The sequence below is a fragment of the Lontra canadensis genome, unplaced genomic scaffold (assembly GCF_010015895.1).
Source record: "Lontra canadensis isolate GAN:19392208 unplaced genomic scaffold, GSC_riverotter_1.0 scaffold85, whole genome shotgun sequence".
Taxonomy (NCBI): domain Eukaryota; kingdom Metazoa; phylum Chordata; class Mammalia; order Carnivora; family Mustelidae; genus Lontra; species Lontra canadensis.
Window position 1 is genome coordinate 4,686,873 of NW_022631079.1, and position 21,316 is coordinate 4,708,188.

Genomic DNA, 21,316 nt, shown 5'->3' on the forward strand with positions numbered 1-21,316 from the left:
GACTAATCAACCCCCATTTTAAGAGCCTGTTAATTACTGGGTGGATCCTTTGTATAGCATCTGGGGCTAGCAGTCTGTTTCAATTTCACTTTTACAAATGTGTTGTTAATGGCATGCCCCCGCCTGCCCTCACACCCGGACTTTCGGGTTGACTTGCCTTATGATATTTTGGGGGGAATTTTCTCTTTTAAATATTAGGATATTTTGTGATAATAACATGAGTTCAGTTCCTTGGTACCTAGGAACTTGAATTTCTAATTTGTCCTATTCTGAACCTACTGTGACCCCTAATTTGTCTAAAGTATCTCATCCTAAAAGAATATGAGGCATTCTGGCACATATCAGAAAGAGTGTTTTAAGAGCTTTGACCCTATTTCACAAATCAAGGATCCAGAAACCTTTTCATGTCTCCTTTTCCTGAGATTCCTTTCATATTACAATTTTTGTTAGAAAGGCTACCCTTCTGGGTGTTGAGTACAGAGAAAGTAACTCCGGTATCAAGTCAAAACTCAAACAACTTCCCTCCACTGCCCAGGTTACTCAGGGCTTCTTGTGGGAGATGAGAATCTAATGGTCCAAGACCAGTTGGGGAGCCTTGTGGCCCTATCATATCTCATCTTCAGTGAGGGACAGCCGAAATGATTGCGCTTTGCCCTTCTTTCTGTTCCGGGAGTGGTTTGGGCAGTCCTGTTTCCAGTGCTCTTCCTGGTTACAGTGTGCACATTGATTGGACCCCAACTTTGTTGGTGGTCTCTTGGTCCCATGGAGGGGGCTTGGGGCACGCACTCACGGGTATCATCTTTTCCTCACCCAGGTTACTTCGTGTAGGCTGGAGAGCTCCCACCGAAAGAGCAACTTGCCTTCTCATCTTCTGGTCTTCTTTTACATCCTCCATCACATCCAGTTATGGAACACCTTGAAAGCTAGTTCTGGAAGCTGAGCAGGGTTAGTATCCACACTTATGCCAATTTTGGAGTTTTCTTTGGCTGTCGGGAACAGTTTGAGATAGGAAATAGGTTGTTAAGGGCCATTCAACTACCCTGAACCTCAGGGTCCCAGTTTGTATTTCGTCTGAGGCAATTTTGTAGCCTTTCCAAAAAGGCTGATGGATTCTCATCTGTCCTTTGTTGAATGTCCCATAATTTGGACCAGGAGATCTACTTACCTCCTTCATAGCTTTTAAAAGAAGCCCTCAATAATGGCCAAAATGTTCTCTCTTGTTGTGGGAGTTGGGATCCCCCTCAGGGTCTGTTCTTAGCACTGCCTCATTTGGTCTCTGAGAACTTGATCCTGGCTGAATTTTTTTTATCAGCTTCCTGTCTGGCCTCTGCTAACACAGTAAACTTTTCTTCTGCCATTGAGAGTGGTGAGCAAAACTTGCATATCTTCCCAGATGGGTTGTGAGTAGAAAAGATATCCTCTATTAAATGTATAAATCAATCAGGTCAGCCCATAATAACCCTTTAGTGTGTGCCTTACAGTTATACAGGTCTGAGGTAAAAAATGGGACATGCACATTAGCGAGACACCCATCTCCATCAGGTACCCATCTCAATGGCAACATTCCCATCCTTGGCTTAAAATAAGTCACTAATCTGGTAGTGCTGTCTGATGAAAGGGTGCCGGAGACATCGGGCAAGGCTTTGGAAGTGTTTGCAAAGGATTAGAGCCTGGTACTCATGAAGCTGGGATAGCTGAGGCCCAAGTAGCAGAGAAATGAGGCGGAGGCTTATTACAATCCAGTGGTTTGGAGGAGGAGATGGAGATGGAGACAAAGATTAGCTGACCCCGAGAGTACAGGACGCATTTTTAGGGTTTTCAGTTCTACCTTCATTTCACAAATCTTAAACTTCCTTTGCAACCACTCGTTTTGATATAATGCCATAAAGCACTGACCGTATGGAATCTCTTCCCATTTTTCTTTCTCTTTTATAAAATAAGCTCAACTGTAGTGTCGTAGTAAAATTTAAAGTCCCATTTTCTGGCCACTTCTCTTCATCCTCTAGAGTCTATTATTGTGGCCAGGCTGTGTTAAGGAGGAAAGTCATCTGTTTTAGGATTAAAGGAAGGTAGTCAAATACTTTCCATTTCTGGAGGCTACAGCCCAACGGAGGCTTTCCTTCAGGTGGAATTGTCCCTCCCATAATCTGGAATTCCTTCTTAGGGTCTCCTCTCACCCTCTCTCAAGGTAACTTTCAGTGTTATTGGTGACAAAGGTGCGGTAAACCTTACCCACAATACATATGAGACTCGTTTGACTTAAAACCAAGCCCACAAGGAGAATGGGTTAATGCTAAGGTAATCCAGCTGGGTCTGGGTAGTTGTGCCTTGAGGAGCAGTGGCCTGGTGCATAGGCTGCCCCTCTTCCAGCCCCTCAACGTCCACCTAGTCCTGAAGGATTTATTTGGGGAATGGCTCAGGGAGAATCTGGTTTAGATTCAGTGACTCAAAGCACACCTCTCTTTTTAAGAGGAAAAACAAACCAGGAACAGTGTCAGATGTCCCCAACAAATGTTAACAGGTCAAACAGTAAGATGGAGATATCCTTCACCCTTGCTGATTCTAGACTAGTCTCGTTTGGGCCACTTGCTGATTCTAGACTAGTCTCGTTTGGGCCACTTCTCATCTGCCAGGCTAAAGCATTCAGCCTCTGAATGGCCAGTTTGTGTTATCCTTTGCCACCAGGGATGTCTGGACTCGACTATAAAGAGCGTTTAATCCCCTGCAGTGTTGATCGGAGAGGCCCTGTTCTTAACTGACTGTCGACCTGCTAGACTTTGTGAGACAACTCAAAGAAAATACTCTTAGAGTAGTGCCATAGGATTGGCACCATTTAGTTCTGTGGAGAGATTCTCAGCAAGAGGCTTGGAATGGCCACAGTCTCTTTAAGGGAGCCCAGCAGCATAAGCCCCAAGAAAGGAGAGCCCCCACTCCAAGGATTCCCATCTCCCAGTCCTGGCTAATTGAATGGGTTAGCCCAGAAGGACTGACGGTTCTCACTGCTCTATCCTTTGAAAACCAGGTAACCAGAGGGCAGAACCTCAGAGGGAGAACAGTCCCATCTGGGTTGCCAGATTTGTGAGCAAATTGCTCCTTGGTGTGTCCTAGAACTACATCAGGTGGGGTTGTTACACAAAGTAAAATTTATTTGAAGCAAGTAAGGAGATTGTGGGGAACTTCCAAAGCCCTGACTCTCCTATCAAGGGTGGATGGTTCTTTTGTTTAGGGTTAGTATGAATATTTAGATAGGGAAACCTTGTCATTGTATGTAGAGGTGAGCATAAGGTCAAGCTTATGTCTTAAGGAAACATGCTTATACATAGAGTGTATATTAATAAGTGAGACCGGTGCTCCTTTTTGGGCAGAGATTTTAGTATTACAATGAGATAGAGGTGGCTGTTGATCATTCCAGAGGTTGTTCCACGGTGCATCTGCACAGGTGAGAGTAGGAGGTTAAGCTCCAACTGGTCTGGGTGGTCTGGGCTGGCTGGAGGTTTCATCAGGGCAGTGGCCTGAAGGGTGGTTTCAGTTTCAATTTGTCTAAGTTAAGAGATAAGCAGAAAGAAGAGCTAAAGGACAAATATGACAGAGGTGGGTACAAGCAGGTAGGCTGTGGAGGTTAGGTCTTGGGATCTAGTTGGAGACACCACCACATCAGACATCTAACTGTCATGTTTAACCCTTTATATTTAATGTTATTACTGACTTGGTTATATTTATGCCCACCATTTTGCTGTACTTTCCTTGTGTATTTCATGTCTTTTTTGTTCTTTTGTTTGTCCCCTTACTGCCTTGTTTTGTATTAAGTGGATATTCTTTACATTTTCCTTTGATGAATTTAAGTAATTGTTTTAGAACAGTTTCTAGATTTATAGACTCAAGATCAATATAATGCAGAGATTCTGTTAGAGGCAATTAGCCGGGTTCTAACAGGAGGCTGGGAGGCCATCCACAAAGAAGTCACAGGCAAAGTCGGGGGCCTGAGCGGGAATCACTCCAAAACAAAGCTACAAGAAAGCTGGATTCAATCAAGATAGGTCTGTGAAGGTGGGTGCCATGACAGGAGACTCCTGACCAAATAAGAAGGAGAGGAAAACCTTGCTTCTAGGAAATCCCCACCTCACATAATGAATATTCTAGTCCCTAGTTAACAACTGTCATAAAAGAGAAACCCAGACTCCCAACACCCACACTTCTTGAGCACGCTCGCTCTCTCTTGTTCTCAAATCTTGAGAGTATAGTTTCACTTTAAAATAATAAACTTCCTCTCTCTGTTGTGTCTGGCCTTGAGTTCTTCCTCATGGCTGAGACCAGGAACCTTTGAGGACATCGTTGGGATGGGCGGGCGTGGTTGAAGCCCCTTAACCCAGGGTCTTCTCTAACCCTAACCCTAACCAGTTCACCCAGTTACAACTCCATAGACGCTACATTAATTTCCTCTATTTTTAACATTTAAAAGTAGTATGGTATGTTTGTCCCAATTAATGAACCAGTAGAGTGCATACGTTTTCATATTTCCTCAGTTTTTCTGTAATGTTCTTTTTTCTGTTCTGGGTTCCTTTCTAGGATACTGCATTACATTTAGTAGCTGTTTGCTTAAGCTCCTCATGGCTGTGATCATACTAAAAACTCATGACTGCCTAAGTAATTTCCTTCTTTTCACTGGATTCTGTGTTCTTGAGACTATTTATCTCTCAGTATGGTAAAAATCCTATATAATGGTATGCTATTGCACACTTCTTCCCGGCTGTGCTCGGTGACATTATGTTGGTAGTCTGGAATTGGTCATGGCAGCAGTATTTATGCATCTGAAATTGGCAACTAAAAGTTGAGGGTTTTGGCGGGGGGGATTTGGGGTGGCTTTTTATTTTATTTTGGGGTTTTTTTCAGTTGTTTTTTGTTTTGGTTTGGTTTGGTTTTTTTGAGAGGCTGCTCATAAGTATTTGAATCAATTGGTATTACGTCTGTGTGTCCATTCCCTCTCTTTAGGAACGAACAGGACATTTTACCTGCTGGTATGAAGAGTATCTGTAGGCAAGGAGCTGGAGGGGAGGCAGGATCATTTATGACTCATCTCTGTTCTATTATTTCTCAGTTGTATCTTCACGTGTCTTCATGCTTCTTTAAGAAAAGCAGAAAATGAACAAACCCCAGGTGAGTGGTTTTTTGTTTTTTAGTTCCTACTTTCTTTTACATTAGCTCTTATGAATAAGATACAACCTTTAAAATGTAAATGTGGAAATAGATAAATGTCAACTTTGGGAGAAATATGGAGTAGCAGGGCTGAGGGGCTGTTGTGGTGATGACCTTCAAGTACTTAAAATTGAAGTTGTCAGTGCTGAGCTATACATTTGTCTCTGATAGCGATAGCAAACATTATTACAGGAAGTGCAGTGAAAGTGAGAATAACCCATAATGATTTTTTTTTAAAGATTTTATTTATTTATTTGACAGAGAGACACACAGTGAGAGAGGGAACACAAGCAGGGGAGTGGGAGAGGGAGAAGCAGGCTTCCTGCTGAGTAGGGAGCCCAACATGGGACTCAATCCCAGGACCCTGGGATCATGACCTGAGCTGAAGGCAGATGCTTGACATCTTGACAACTGAGACTCCCAGCCTCCCCAAACGGTAATGATTCTTAATGAGACAGAAAGATTTTCCTGAAATTGTGGGGTGGCATGTTCTACAGATGTCACTTGGGTTTAGTTCAGGGATGGTTTGTTTAGGACTTCTGTATTCTTTTCAGTTATCTTCTTCTATTGATTACTGAGAGAAATATTGAAGTGTCCAACTGTATTAATTTTTTTAAAAGATTTTATTTATTTATTTGACAGACAGAGATCACAGGTAGGCAAAGAGGCAGGCAGAGAGTCGGGGGGAAGCAGGCTCCCTGCTAAGTAGAGAACCTGATGCTGGGCTCGATCCCAGGACCCTGAGATCATGACCTGAGCTGAAGGCAGAGGCTTAAGCCACTGAGCCACCCAGACGTCCCATCCAACTGTATTAATTTTTGTCTGTTTTCCCTTTCAGTCCTATCAGTTTTTACCTCTTAAATTTTGAAGCTGCTTTGTTAGGTACATGTACATTTAATTTTATCTTGGAAAATTGACCATTTGTCATTAATATAATGTGAATTGAATGTGCCTAATAATATCTCCTAATATGTAGTCTATTCTGTCTGATATTAATGCAGCAACTCCAGCTTTCTTTGGATTATTGTTTGTGTTATATTTCCTTACCCTTCTTCTTTTAACTTATGTATTTTTATAATTAAAGTGGATTTCTTATAGGCAGTATATAACTGGTCCTGTTTTTTAACCCCATCTGATGATCTGTCTGGTTTGATTAGAACACTCTGTTTAAAAATTGGTTATTGATATGGTGATTAAATTTTTCCATTTTGCTAGCTATTTTTCTATTTGTTCTATTCTATCTTTTTTCTTTTGAATTTGTTTTGTTGCTCCATTTTATCATTGCTATTGTCTTATTTGATTTGAAGATTTTATTTATTTGACAGAGAGTGCACACACACAGGCATGGGGAGCAGCAGGCAGAGGGAGAGGGAGAAGCAAGCTCCCTGATGAGCAGAGAGCCCGATATGGGGCTTGATCCCAGGACACTGGGATCATGACCTAAACCTGAGCTAAAGGCAGATGCTTAATCACCTGAGCCACCTAGGCATTCCTTGACTTATTATTTATACCTTTCTTTTTTACTTTTAAAATAGTTAGTGAAAGACTTATAATAGCTATTTTTAATTAATCAGAGCCTCCCTTCAAATATTAAACCACATGATGTTATAGTATAACAACTTTATAACAGTATATTCCCAATTCTTCTTTCCTGTCCTTTGTGTTCTTGCACCATACATTTTATGTTAACATGTGCTATATACACATAATACAATACTACTATTTATGCTTTAGACAGTTATCTTTTATTTTTATTTTTTTTTAAGATTTTATTTATTTATTTATTTGACAGACAAGAGATCACAACTAGGCAGAGCAGCAGGCAGAGAGAGAAGAAGGGAAGCAGGCTCCCTGCTGAGCAGAGAGCCTGATGTGGGGCTTGATCCCAGAACCCTGGGATCATGACCTGAGCCGAAGGCAGAGGCTTTACCCACTGAGCCACCCAGGCGCCCCTACAGTTATCTTTTAGAATAAGGATTGGCAACCTGAAGCCCATGGGTGAAATTCAGCGCCCTATCTGCTTTTACAAATTAAGTTTCCTGGGAACACAGCCTCATGCTTTCTTCTATGTATTGTCTGGGGCTACCCTCACAATACAGTGTTTACTATTTAGTTCATTACAGAAAAAAATTTCTAACCTTTGCTTTAGAACACTTAAAAATTGGGACGGAAGGAATTAACTTAAATTTTCCTTTTTTATTCTATTTCTATTACTCTTCATTTTTATGTGTAGATTCAAGTTTCATTGGCACCATATTCCATTAATATTTCTTGCAGAGTAGTTCTGCTGATAAAGAACTGCTTAAATTTTTGTTTTTCTGGGAAGGCATTATTTCTTCTTCTTCTTTTTTTTTTTTTAAGATTTTATTTATGTATCTGACAGAGAGTGAGAGTACAAGCAAGGGGAAGGGCAGAAGGAGAGGGAGAAGCAGGCTCCCTGCTCAGCAGGGAGCCGGGCATGGAGCTTGATCCCAGGACCCCAAGATCATGACCTGAGCCGAAAGCAGATGCTTAACTGACTGAGCCACCAATGCGCCCCTGTTTCTTCATTTTTGAAGATGTTTTCAATAAATAATTCTTGGTTGAAGTTATTTTGGAGGGGGTGTTTGTTTTTATTTTTTAGTTTTGAAATTGTTTTAACTTTTAATATAGTATTGTTGACATATTAAATTAGTTTTAGATGAAAAACAGAGTGACCTATTATATAACATGAAATGCTCATCATTGTAAGTAAATTACAGTATTTTTGAGTATATTTCATAGGCTGTACTTTTCATCCTCATGACTTATTTATGTTACAGTGGGGAAGTTTGTACTTCTTAATCTGCTTCACTAATCTCCCACTTCCCCTCCCCTGTGCTATTTGCAACCACCAGTTAGTTCTGTGTTTATGGGTCTGTTTCTCTCTCTCGTTATGAGTCTGTTTCTCTTTTTTTTTTTTTTTTAAGATTTTATTTATTTATTTGACAGACAGAAATCAACTAGGCAGAGAGGCAGAGAGAGAGAAAGGGGGAAGCAGGCTCCCCAACAAGCAGCGAGCCTGATGTGGGGTTCGATCCTAGGACCCTGGGATCATGACCTGAGCCGAAGGCAGAGGGTTTAACCCACTGAGCCACCCAGGCGCCCCGATTCTGTTTCTCTTTTGCTATTGTTCGCTCATTTGTTTTATTTTTCAGATTCTAAATGTAAGTGAAACATAAGTGAAATTATATGGATTTGTCTTTGTCTGGTTTCACTTAACATAATACCCTCTAGGTTCATCCATGTCACAAATGGCAAGCTCCAATTCTTTTTCATGGCTGAATAATATTACATTCAACCTTATCCATTTTTATCCACTAATCTCTATCTTTATCCATTAGTCTGTCAGTGGACACTATTGCTGCTACCATATCTGGGCTATTGTAAATAAATACAGGGATGCATATATCTTTGAATTAGTAATTTTGTTTTCTTTGTATGAATACCCAGTAGTGGAATTACTGGTTCATATTAATATATTAATTTAATATAATATGTTAATAGTATATTGATATATTAATTTTGGGGGGCCCCTCCATACTATTTACCTTGGTGGGAGAAATACCTAATTTTCCACCATTCTGCCCACTTTTTAATTGGGTTATTTGGGTTGTTGTTTTTTTTTTATGTTTGTGTGAATGCTTTATATATTTTGGATATTAACCCCTTCTCAGACATGTCATTGCAGATATTTTCTCCCATTCATTAGATTTCCTTTTCATCTTGCTGATGGTTTCATTCATTGTGCGGAAGCTTTTCAGTGTGATATATTCCTATTTATTTTTGCCTTTGTTTCCCTTGTACGAGGAGACTGATTCAGAAAAGTATTACAAAGGTTGATATCCAAGAGATTACTACCTGTATTTTCTTTTCAGAGTTTTATGGTTTCAAATTTTACATTTAGGTCTTAAATCTATTTTGAGATTATTTTTGTCTGTAGTGTAAGAAAGTGGCCCAATTTCATGCTTATGCATTTAGCTGTCCAGTTTTCCCAGCACCATTTATTGAAGAGAGTGTCTTTTCTCCATTGTATATTCTTGCCTCCATTGTCATTGATTAATTGTTGTTCTCTCTCCCTCTCTTTATGTGTATTTTTTTTCTGGACTCACAGTTCTGTTCCATTGACCTATGGATGTATTTCTGCAACAGTATCCTACTGTTTTCATTATTGTAACTTTGTAGTATTTCTGGAAATTTAGGATTGTGATACCTCAAGCTTTGTTCTTTCACAGTATTGTTTTGGCTATTTGAGGTCTTTCATGGTTCCATACAAATTTTAGGATGTTTTTGTTCTGAAATACTCTTGGTATTTCTGAAATACTCTTGGTATTTTGATAGGGATTGCAGATCTGTAGACTTCAATCTATAGATTGCTTTGTGTAATAGGGACATTTTAATTTTAGCAATATTGCTTCTCCCAGTCTATGAGGATAGTATACTTTGAATTTATTTGTGTTGCCTTCAGTATTTCATTAATGTCTTAAATTTTTAGAATATTACTCTTTTACATTTTAAGTTAAATTTATTTCTAGGTATTTTACTCTTTTTGATACAGTTGTAAACAGTATTTTAAAAATGTCTTTTTCTGCTCTTTTTTATTAGGGTATAGAAACAGAACAGATTTCTGTATATCGATTTTGTATCCTACAACTTTACTGAATTCATTTATTAGGCCTAATATTTTTTTGGTGGAGTCTTTAGTTTTTTCTATATATAGTATGATATCATTTGAAATATAGTTTTACTTGGACCTTATCAACTCAGATGCCTTTTATTTCTTTTTCTTGTCTGATTGCCATGGCTAAGAATGCCAATACTATGTTGAATAAAAGTGGTTAAGAGTGGATATCCTTGAATGTTCCTGATCTTGGGGAACAGGTTTCAGCTTTTTACCACTGAATATGACATTGATTGATTTGTGTGTATTGAACCATCCTTCCATTGCTGGAATAAATCCCACTTGATCCTGGCGAATGGTTTTTTTAATGTATGTTGGATTTGGTTGGCTAATATTTTATTGAGGATTTTTGCATCTGTCTTCCTGAGGGATATTGGTATATAATTTTCTTTTGTAGTGACTTCAGGTTTCCTGTGAGAATAATGCTGATTTCATAGAATAAGTTAAGAAGCATTCCTTCCTCTTCTGTGTTCTGAAATAGTTTAAAAATGATAGGTATTAACTCTTTAAATCCTTGATAGAATTCACCTGCAAAACCACTGGGTCCTAGACATTTTTTTTTTTAATATTTTATTTATTTATTTGACAGAGAGAGAGAGAGATCACAAGTAGGCAGAGGAGCAGGCAGAGAGTGAGGCGGAAGCAGGCTCCCTGCGGAGCAGAGAGCCCGATGTGGGGCTCGATCCCAGGACCCCGAGACCATGACCTGAGCCGAAGGCAGCGGCTTAACCCACTGAGCCACCCAGGTGCCCCTAGACATTTTTTTTGTTGGGAGTTTTCTTATTACCAGTTCAATTTTATTTCTAATAATTGTGTTTTTTTCCCCAGATTTTTCTATTTCTTCATGATTCAGTCTCAAAAGAGACTGTATGTTCTAGGAATTTATCCATTTTTTTCTAGATTGTCTATTTTTTTCTAGTTTTCCAATGTAATTTTTTTTTATCATAATCTCTTAACAGTCCTTTGTACTTAACATGGTGTCAATTTTAACTCATCCTCTCTCATTTCTTTTTTTTTTTTCTTTTTTTTTATTTGTCAGAGAGAGAGAGCGCGAGAGCGAGAGCGAGCACAGGCAGAGAGAGTGGCAGGCAGAGTCAGAGGGTGAAGCAGGCTCCCCACGGAGCAAGGAGCCCGATGCGGGACTCGATCCCAGGACGCTGGGATCATGACCTGAGCCGAAGGCAGCTGCTTAACCAACTGAGCCACCCAGGCGTCCCTCCTCTCTCATTTCTAATTTTATATGTTTGTGTCCTCTCACTTTTTTTCTTGATTAATCTGGCTAAAGTTTTATCAATTTTGTTTATCTTCTTGGAGGGCCAGCCCTTAGCCTCATTGATCTTTTCTTTGTTCTTTCTTTTGTCTTCTCTGTTTCATTCATTTCTTTCTGATCTCTATTATTTCCTTCTCTCTCTCTCTCTCTCTTTTTAGATTTATTTATTTATTTATTTTAGAGAGACTGCAAAGGGGGAGGGAGGTGCAGAGGGACACACAGAGAGAGAATCTGAAGTAGACTTCTTGCTGAATGCAAAACCCAGCACAGGGCTCACTACCTGAGCTGCAGTCAAGACTCAGACACTTAACTGACTGAACCACCCAGGAACCTCTATTATTTATTTCTTTGTGCTAACTTTGGGTTTTGTTTTTTGTTTTTCTAGTTCCTTTTGGTGTAAGGTTAGATCATGTATTTGAGTTATTTCTTGTTTTTGATGTAGGTCTAAGCACTGTAAATTTCCTTTAGTACTGCTTTTGTTCCATCTCTAAGACTGTTATGTTTTCATTTTCTTTTCACTTCTCTCCAGATATTTCTTGATTTTCTCTTTGATTTCTTCATTGGCCCATTCATTTTTGAGGAACATGTTATTTAGGTTTAGATTTAGATTTCTACATATTTGTATTTCTTCTAGTTTTTTTCTTGTAATTGACTTCTAGTTTTGTCCCATTGTGGTTGTTTTTCATCTCTTACTGTGTTCCCATTTCTAGATTTCCATTTGGTTCTCTCTGCTGAAATTATCCATTTGATTTTGCATGTCCTATACCTTTTGAGTTTTAACATACATTAGAGTCTTTAACATAAAGTTATAATTACTTAAAACCCTGTTAGATGGTTTCAACATCTATGTAATATCTATTTCTGATGGTTACTTTATATCTTTGTAGTATTTTATTAGTTTCTTTCCTTTTCATATGCTTTGTAATTTTTTGTTGAAGTGTATATGTCTTGGGTCAGACTCTAAACTGGGATAACAGGATTTTATTGCTAGAAGTGGCAATTCCCTGTGAGGCCTTTAGTCCATGGGTTCGAGTTTAACTAGTTAGGAGTTGGGCAGAATTTGAGAATTAATTTTCTGTTACTACTCTCAGGGCGGAATAGGCTTTCACTTTCTATAGAGTTACCTTGTGTTTAGGATACAGGTTCATTTATCAGAGCTCTGTCTGTTCATTTGAGTTTTAAGGGTTCTCCTTGCTGTGTATCTCAGAGAGGGTCTCTTTACATGCTTTTATTTATCTCTTGTCTTTCTGTCAGCAATATTCTACTGGTCCTTTTGTTATTCCAAGCTTGTTAGCTTGGTGGTGAGAAGTTATGGGCAGAATATGTTCTCTTACTCCATTGTGGCCTCAGTGTTAAGTCAGCCCTGTCCTTAGGTCATGGGGATGTGGCCTTTTTGGTTCTCTTGGCCCCCACCACCCATCCAGCTGTAGTTGTCGACTAAGTGCATAACCCTGCTCTTCCCCAGGAATAGAGTAAGTGCCCAGTGGGGTTCACAGAGAAAAAGCCTATAAATGGGCATCTGGGTAGCATGGTCAGTTGAGCATCCTACTCTTGGTTTTGGCTCAGGTCTTAATCTCAGGGTCAGGACTTTGGGCCCTGCAGGGAGCTCTGCTCAGTGTAGAATGTGCTTGAGACTCATTCTCCCCCTACCCCTCCTCTCTCTAAAATAAATCAGTAAACCTTAAAAAAAAAGGAAGAAGAAAAGAAAAAGGAAAGGAAGAAAGAAAAGAAAAAAAAAATGCTTGTAAAAAGGCGCAAGTCTTCTCCATGTCTGTGGTCCGAAGGGGTTTCTCATTGTTGTGTCAGCTCACACTCTGTTTTCATTAATTAAATTCCCTCTATTCTGGTTGACTTCTTACCTGTGGTCCAACTCAGGTAGGTAAAAATAGACATTTTATCTCTTCCTGTGCCTATTGTGTCTTCCTAGATTTGGGGTGCTTGGGTGCTTTGTAATCATGCTTCCCCTGTAAGGGAAAAAAATTGTGAATTTGAAATTAGTCTGACTCATTTTCATTGTAGGAGAAAAAGTGATTTTCTTCCTTGCTTTATGCATCCTGGAACAGAAGCAAAGTCAACCCACGTGTTTTTAATGCCTTCAGTGTATGTTGTGTTGCCTCATAGTCATAAAGAACATTTATCCATCACATTTCAGGCCCTACAGCTTTAACTCTTTAATTAAGCACAAGTTGTGATACAAAATAGTTATTTTTTTTTCTTTTCTGACTCTAATATACATTTTACATTTTCTTTCCTTTGCTTTTTTATGTATGCTAATATGTTCTAGTAATACCTTATTTTTAGTTTTGGAGTGTGTTGTGTTTTTGTGTAGTATTTAACTTTCTAGAGAATAAGAACAGTGTTTTATTCTTGTTAATATTCACATTTCAAGGGGCGCCTGGGTGGCTCAGTGGGTTAAAGCCTCTGCCTTCGGCTCAGGTCATGATCCCAGGGTCCTGGGATCGAGCCCCACATCGGGCTCTCTGCTCAGCAGAGATCCTGCTTCCCCTCCTTCTCTCTCTACCTGCCTCTCTTCCTGCTTGTGATCTCTGTCTGTCAAATAAATAAATTTAAAAAATCTTTAAAAAATTCACATTTCAAGGCATAGAGCATTAACAAATTAAAATAAGCATAATTTTTACTTTTACTTTGCTTTTCTTTTTTACTTCTACAAAACCTAATACAAGGTAATGTATGTAATAGGCATATTGTAACATCAATTCTCAACAGTGAACCTGGGAAGAATTTGTTTCCAAATTTCCTTCCTGTGCCACCCCAATTCTGATGACTTCAGACTGAACAGAAATGTGCTCTTCCAGGGGTCACTGTCCTTTGGAGATGTGACTGTGGACTTTTCCCAGGAAGAGTGGCAGCATCTGGACCCTGCTCAGAGGACCCTATACAGGGATGTGATGCTGGAGAACTACCACAACTTTGTCTCAGTGGGTAAGCAGTTTTCATGTCAAATTTTGTATAAAATGCACTTCATTTCTTAGATAACAAAACGTTTGGTCTTTTATAGTTTATGTGGTTGAGACTTTTGCTTCAGGATCTGCGGTTGTTAATCTCTTTTGAGCACAAGGAAGAATTTTTGTATGCTCACATCCCATAAATGTTTAAATAAGCCTCATCAAGGTGCAGCTCCAGAAAGTCTGTCTTCTCTCTCCTTTAGAATTGCTATTTAAAAAAAAGAAGAAGAAGAAGAATTGCTGTATCCCATGTCCAAATTCTGTGTCATTTTTCCTTTTATAGGGTATCCCATTAAAAAGCCAGAGGTGATCTTCAAGTTGGAAGAAGGAAAGGAGCCATGGATATTAGAGGAAGAATTTCTATACCAGAACTACCCAGGTGAGTTAGTGAGTACCAGAAAGGTTAGTGAGGAAGCGAGGGGATATTATAATCTAGGCAGTCAGTTTAGGAGTTAGACATTATTTAAAATGTTTTCTAAGAATCTCTTCCTAGTGGCACCTACTTTAGAAGTAGAGAAATGTAAAATATGTATTATATGTAATATACATACATATATATGTGCTAAAATTGGAAGAGAAAAGGGTAATGCTACAGAAGAATGTAAACTGGTTTTCTGATTATTCAAAGCTAGTGGTCCAAGGATATCATTTATGCAGATAAGCAAGTAATACTGGCTTTATTGTGTTTAATAGCACAAAGGTAAAACTAAGAAAAGTGAGAAAATCTACTAAAATTTGGTTCTTGAGAAGGGAGGAAACACTGTTTCAGTGTTACATGTTGTATTCTAGTACTTGGTACTATTTTTAAAAATTACCTATAAATTAATAGGATTACAAATTCATATTTACCAGATTAATGTAAGAAAATTACAGCCTTAATTTTACAGTTGTACTTCTGTTGGTATCTTAAGAAAATGGGGAAAAGACCTGTTTTAGTGCTTAAAAAACATTTGCAAATAAGTGGAAGTATATGATGCTAAAAGGAAACCTTCAGTAAATCCTAGGAAATAGGAAATAAAACATTCCCTAGTTGTAGTCTGATAAAAGTAGAGGTTGGTTAAAAAAAAAAAAAATTAAGCATACATGACAAACTTGTTCTTTTATATTTTTTTATTTTTGAGTATTTTTTTCTTTGTAAATTTCTGATAGTTTTCATGTTCTTGCTTTATGTCAATATCAGTAAGAACTATATTCCCTCATACTTTTATTTTGTCCCATTCCTAATTGTAGTTGGTGAGAGTTCTTTTGTTGTTGATGGTGGTGTTTTTGTGCTTTTGTTTGCCTAGAACATCTATTTTTTTCAGTAGCGTGACAAAATAAATCTGTGCTCCTCCTGTTTATTTCATGAAATTTAAATTAATGTACCTTTTATTGACAACTGTATTCTAACCTTATTTGGCTGCTCCAGTTTTATTTTTAGGTTGCTTATACTCATGCTAAACATCATTTGATCCACTCGCATTAAATGTCACTTAGGCATCCTGTGTGCTTTCCCATATCACACCTTTCTTCTCTGTGTGCTTTCCTTGACTAGATACTAAATGCATTAATAAATGAAAATTACTCAGAATATTGTTTAGTATATAAGTAGAACTCTATTTTTACTGTTATTATATTGAATGTCGTTATAGTAAAAGTTAAGTGTACCTGCTTCCAAGGAGGAAGAGACTTTGAATGTTTGAGTCAGTGTGATGTCTTCTTTCTCTCAATGCTCAGCATGTAGTGGGTCTTTCAGAAGAAGCAAAAGTAAATGATCTGTTACCTGATAATACCTTTTTTCACACCTGGGGTATGATCTAACAAAGAGAACGGCAATCGTGTTATTCTTTCTTACTTTGGTATATAATCTGAAATGAACATTTGATTAACATGATCAAGGAAAGGAAAAATTTCATATTCTGAAAACATTGTGAAGGAATCTCTGATTACTTACATGAACATATAGTTCCTGATTCATCAGGTATAAAATGGCATAGTGTCTAAAGATTTGTGTTTGAAAATCTTTCCAGGTAATGCTGATACACATAGCTGGTTGAAGTCTATTGATTTCAAATTACTCAGATTTTTTTAAAAATCAGACTTAACAACACCTGTTATGAGCAGTGATTATAAAGTACGGTCTACAGATCTACCAAATGTTTTTGTAAATAAAATGGTTTTGCAACACAACCATACTCCTTCGTTTACATATGGGCTTTCGCCAGTTTCATGCTCTAATCTCAGAGTTTGATATTGTGATAGGCAGGTATGGCCTGCAAGACCTAGAAGATGTACTGTTTTGCCTTTTAAGGAAAAGTTTGCCATCCTTTGGACTGAAGAATGAGAATAAAATTGCATGAAACACTTTTTAAATTCAGCATTTAATTAAGAAAAAATTGTCATTCTCTCAACTCTAAGAAGCCATAGATTGTAACTAGATCATTATGTGATGAACCACTAAGTAAAAAATACCTTGCTCATTGTAGTGTGACCTGCTGAGCACAGATCTGTGATCAATTATAAGAGGCATTTTAGAAAGTTAAATATGTGTATATTATATTGGATGATTTTAGATTTTAGAATGTTAAATATGTGTATATTCAAGAAATACAGTATATTACAAAGCAGTGCTATTTATGACTGTTAAAAAGAGCTCATCTACATTGGAACTACTTTTAGATTTAGAACAAATATAAGTTTGAAAGTTTTAAAAGTATGAAGATTTGAAAAGGCATTCTTGAAGGGTTGGAATAATGGTATTATTATGTCATTTTCCTAGATAGTAGATAGCCTATACCCTAGCCGTGGCTCTGAGTGAGAGAACACACTTTAACTTTATAGTCAAGAATGAGTAATTTAATAAGACAAAGAACTGACTAAACTAGAAGAGAGGATGTTGATTGAGGAGTTGTAGGATGGCAGCTTGAAGATGTGATGTGAATTTAGTAGGTGTAAATTTTGTTTGCTAGAATGATGACTTGTAACAGTCGTCATGTGGTACTTGGGTCAGGCCAGAGGTTTTTTAGATTGGGATAGAATTTGTTGCAGTGGGTAGCAAATGTGGACAATATTTTTTAAATGGTAAATCAATATAAATGTTACTCATTTCATGAGATTTGTTTGGAAACATATGATCCTTAAGTTTTGATAATAAGCAGAAACCTGAAATATGCAAATGTGAGATGTGAAAGATAAAGGAAAATTAAATATTAGTATTTTGGCATAGGTAATGCTATTTTAAGGAAAAATAAGTGAACATAGGTTCACCTGTTGAGTGGCTACAGTAGAGCAATATGAGCATATCAAAGCCAAAATAGGGAGATACATTGAATCTATGTGGGCACAAGATTACTTATTTTGTCATTATTTTGTATTTCATTTTGGGACATTGGCATTCCTGTTGGGAAGGGAATTTGAGTACACTCTGATGACTCCTTGAACATAAGGCCTTTGGTGCTTTCAGAAATTTATCTTGGTGTTGTGTGGGAGGGAAATTTAACTGGAAGCATGAGAACTTGTTTGGATATTACTAAAACAATACAGGTTGGAGCGTATTAGACCTACTCTGTCTCCTTAATGTCACATTTTCCTTCATGAACATCTTTGCCTACTCATTTTTCTTGTTATTCCAATTACTTTTCATCAGCTCAGTTGGACCCATCTTATTTCCTGTGATTTTTCTCCTACCTGGATCTGTCACTCCTGTAGAATCTTTCATCCTATCTTCACTGCTTCTTGAATTTAAATCTACATTTTTGTCCATTTTGAATGTCTTACTTATAAAGTGCTGAATAATTATATGTCTGCATGTTAATAGCTTTTCTTCCTTTTTCCACATGTTTTCTCAAACTAGGTGGGGAAAGAGGCACTTTGATCCTGAGACACTACTGAAACCAAAGTCAAATATATAAAAGCACATTTGTATGTTAATCCAGTTCCATTAGAACTGTAAAATTCTTACGGTTTGTTCAATATTTTCATTTCTAGAAGACAGCAGAGCTTATTACGTAGCAGAGAGAATCCAGAAAAACCAAGACAAATACTTGCCACACGTTTTATTCAACAACAAAAAAGTGACCTCAGAGAAAGTTTATGCTTTAAGGAAATCATCTAATAGAAGTACAGATTTTATTCCTTCAAGAAAAATACCCTGTAAACATGACTTACATGGAATGAATTTGAAAAATATTTTAGTATCAATTGGTAGTAATAGATATTTTTCAAGGAAAAAGCCTCACATGTTAAATGTATATGAGCATTTACTTGATATTAAGCAGGAAAAACCTCATACTCAAGAGGGTTCTTATGAAAATAATCAATATGAGAAAGCCCTTGGTCATAAGAATGGTATTATTCAGCATGTAAATACTCAGTCTTCAGAGAAGACTTTAAAATATGATGGTGGAAAATCCTTAGGAAAAAAGACCACAATAATTCCACACAGGCAAATTGACACAGGAGAGAAACTCTGTGAATATAATGGACATGGAGAAACCTCTGAGAAGTCATCTCTCTTGAAATGTCATGGGGTTTCCTTTGAAATGAAACAATGCAAAGGCAATCAAATTGAAAATAATTTTAGCAGGATGTCACATTTTACTCAAGTTCAGAAAAAAAAGAGATGTGAGGGTCTATTGAAATGTAGTGAATGTGGGAAAACATTCAACTACAAGTCAAACCTCACAGTGCATCAGAAAACACACATAGGAGAGAAACCCCATGAATTTAATTCATGTGGGAAAACGAGTCATAAGTCACCCCTCACAGACCATCAGTTAGCACATATAGGGGAGAAACTTTATAGTGAATGTGGGAAGTCCTTTTGCAAGAAGTCATCTCTTACTCAACATGAGGAAACAAACACAGGGAGGAAACCCCATGAATGCAATGATTGTGGAAAAACTTTCTGCAAGAAGTCAGCCTTCACTCAACATCAGAGAACTCATACAGGAGAGAAGCACTTCCAACGTAATGAATGCAGTAAGACCTTCCATCGCCAGTCAGACATTAAGGTACATCAGAGAATTCACAAAGGAGAGAAACGCTTTCAATGTAATGAATGTGGCAAGACTTTCCATTGGCAGTCAGACATTAAGCTACATCAGAGAATTCACACAGGAGAGAAACCCTTTCAGTGTAGCAAATGTGGTAAAACTTTCTATCGGCAGGCAGATGTTAATGCACATCAGAGAATTCACACAGGAGAGAAACGCTTTCAATGTAATGAATGTGGTAAGACTTTTTATTGGCAATCAGACGTTCATGCACATCAAAGAACTCACACAGGAGAAAAACCCTTTCAGTGTAATGAATGTGGTAAATCTTTCCATCGGCAGTCGGATGTTAACGTTCATCAGAGAACTCACACAGGAGAGAAACGCTTTCAATGTAAGGAATGTGGTAAAACTTTCTATCGTCAGTCCGACGTTAATGCACATCAGAGGATTCACACAGGACAGAAACCCTTTCAATGTAATGAATGTGGTAAAACTTTCTATCGGCAGTCAGACGTTAATGTGCATCAGAGAACTCACACAGGAGAGAAACGTTTTCGATGTAATGAATGTGGTAAAACTTTCTATCGGCAGTCAGAAGTTAATGTTCATCAGAGAACTCACACAGGAGAGAAGCCCTTTCAATGTAATGAGTGTGGTAAAACTTTTTATCGGCAGTCAGATGTTAACGCACATCAGAGAATTCACACAGGAGAGAAACCTTATAAATGTAATGAATGTGGGAAATCCTTTTATGAGAAATCATCCCTCACTCGACATGAGAGAACTCACACAGGGGAAAAGCCCTATGAATGTAATGAATGTAGGAGAACCTTCTGCCAGAAGTCAGCCCTCACTCAACATCAGAGAACTCACACAGGAGATAGACCCTTTCGATGTAATGTCTGTGGTAAAACTTACCGTCATCTGTCAGCCATTAATGTACATCAGAGAACTCACACAGGAGAGAAGCCCTTTCAGTGTCCTGAATGTGAGAAATCTTTTCTTACAAAGTCAACTCTTATTAATCATCAGAGAACTCACACAGGAGAAAAACCCTTTGAATGTAATGAGTGTGGGAAGAGTTTTCGTCATAAATCTACCCTCACTACCCATCTGAGAATTCACTCAGGAGAGAAACCTTATAAATGCTGTGAATGTGGAAAAACTTTTGGCCGGAAATCAGCCCTTACTAATCATCAAGGAATTCACCTAGGGTAGAAACTCTGTAGCAGAAACTTGCTGGGTTTTTCCTCATACCCATTTTTCTTTGTGGTTACCTACTAGTCAAGATTTTGTGGCTTTCCATTCACATGAGGCCTTGTGACCTCTGGCATAAATTCCAAGCCTGTTTGAAATTTTTCCTACTTCCATTTTTCTTTCCATATCAAAGGGTATGGGGATCATCCTCAGGGTACTTGGGAGCTAGTCATTAGATTATAGATTCACAGGTTTGAAGAAACCAGGGTCCTGGGCAGAGTTCTGCCTTCTCTAACATCCCTTGTAAGTCTTGTCATGAACCAGAAATAAATTTCAGATTTGTTCAGACATTACATGTTTAGGGCTTTTTGTTGTCATAGTATATCCTAGCCATCCCTTATTTCATATACCCTGTGAATCTAATGAAGGCATGAGAAACACTGTATGTCAGAGAATTCATTAGGGGGGAAATTGCTCTCAGTATTCTGCATCTTAATAAACTTTGATGAACAAGTCAAGCATTTTGTAAATCAGAAATTTACAAATTGAGACACCCTAAAATGAAATGAATGTAGGAGAATTTTCACAATCTGCTTCTGATTGGCCATGATATAATTGAGAATAGAAGCTAATAACTTGAAAAGCACTTCAAAATTTATTTATCAGAGAATGCATAACAAAGGAAAATTGTCAGTTTAGGAAGTGAGGAAAACATCCTTGTCTAGAAATAATCTTGTTCTAGAAGCAATGTTTTGGATGCAGTACTAAATAATCTTATTAATAATCTACCATGGGATATTTATTTGACCACAATGGTCAACATGTGGCTTTGAGACTGCACAGGTGAGTTGAGACATCAAAGTAACAGCACTAAGTGTGTATGTGAATAAAATAGCAGCACTTTGTAAACATCAGCACTAAGTGTATATATGAATAAAGTAATAGCACTAAGTATATATGTGAATAATATATGTAAACAAAGTAACAGCATTATGTGTTTAGGTGAATAGTAAGC

The 21,316-nt window shown here is 37.8% G+C and overlaps 1 protein-coding gene across 1 annotated transcript; it reads left to right on the forward strand.

Annotated features, from left to right (window-relative positions):
• The first annotated feature begins 390 nt into the window (after positions 1-390).
• Positions 391-21,316, forward strand: LOC116882572 (zinc finger protein 33B-like). The gene is given in 8 exon segments (XM_032883063.1): positions 391-945; positions 4,990-5,154; positions 13,979-14,105; positions 14,412-14,507; positions 18,095-19,731; positions 19,733-19,853; positions 19,856-20,318; positions 20,320-21,316. Coding segments are annotated over 7 exon segments (2,568 nt in total). The 5' UTR covers positions 391-945; positions 4,990-5,139; the 3' UTR covers positions 20,429-21,316.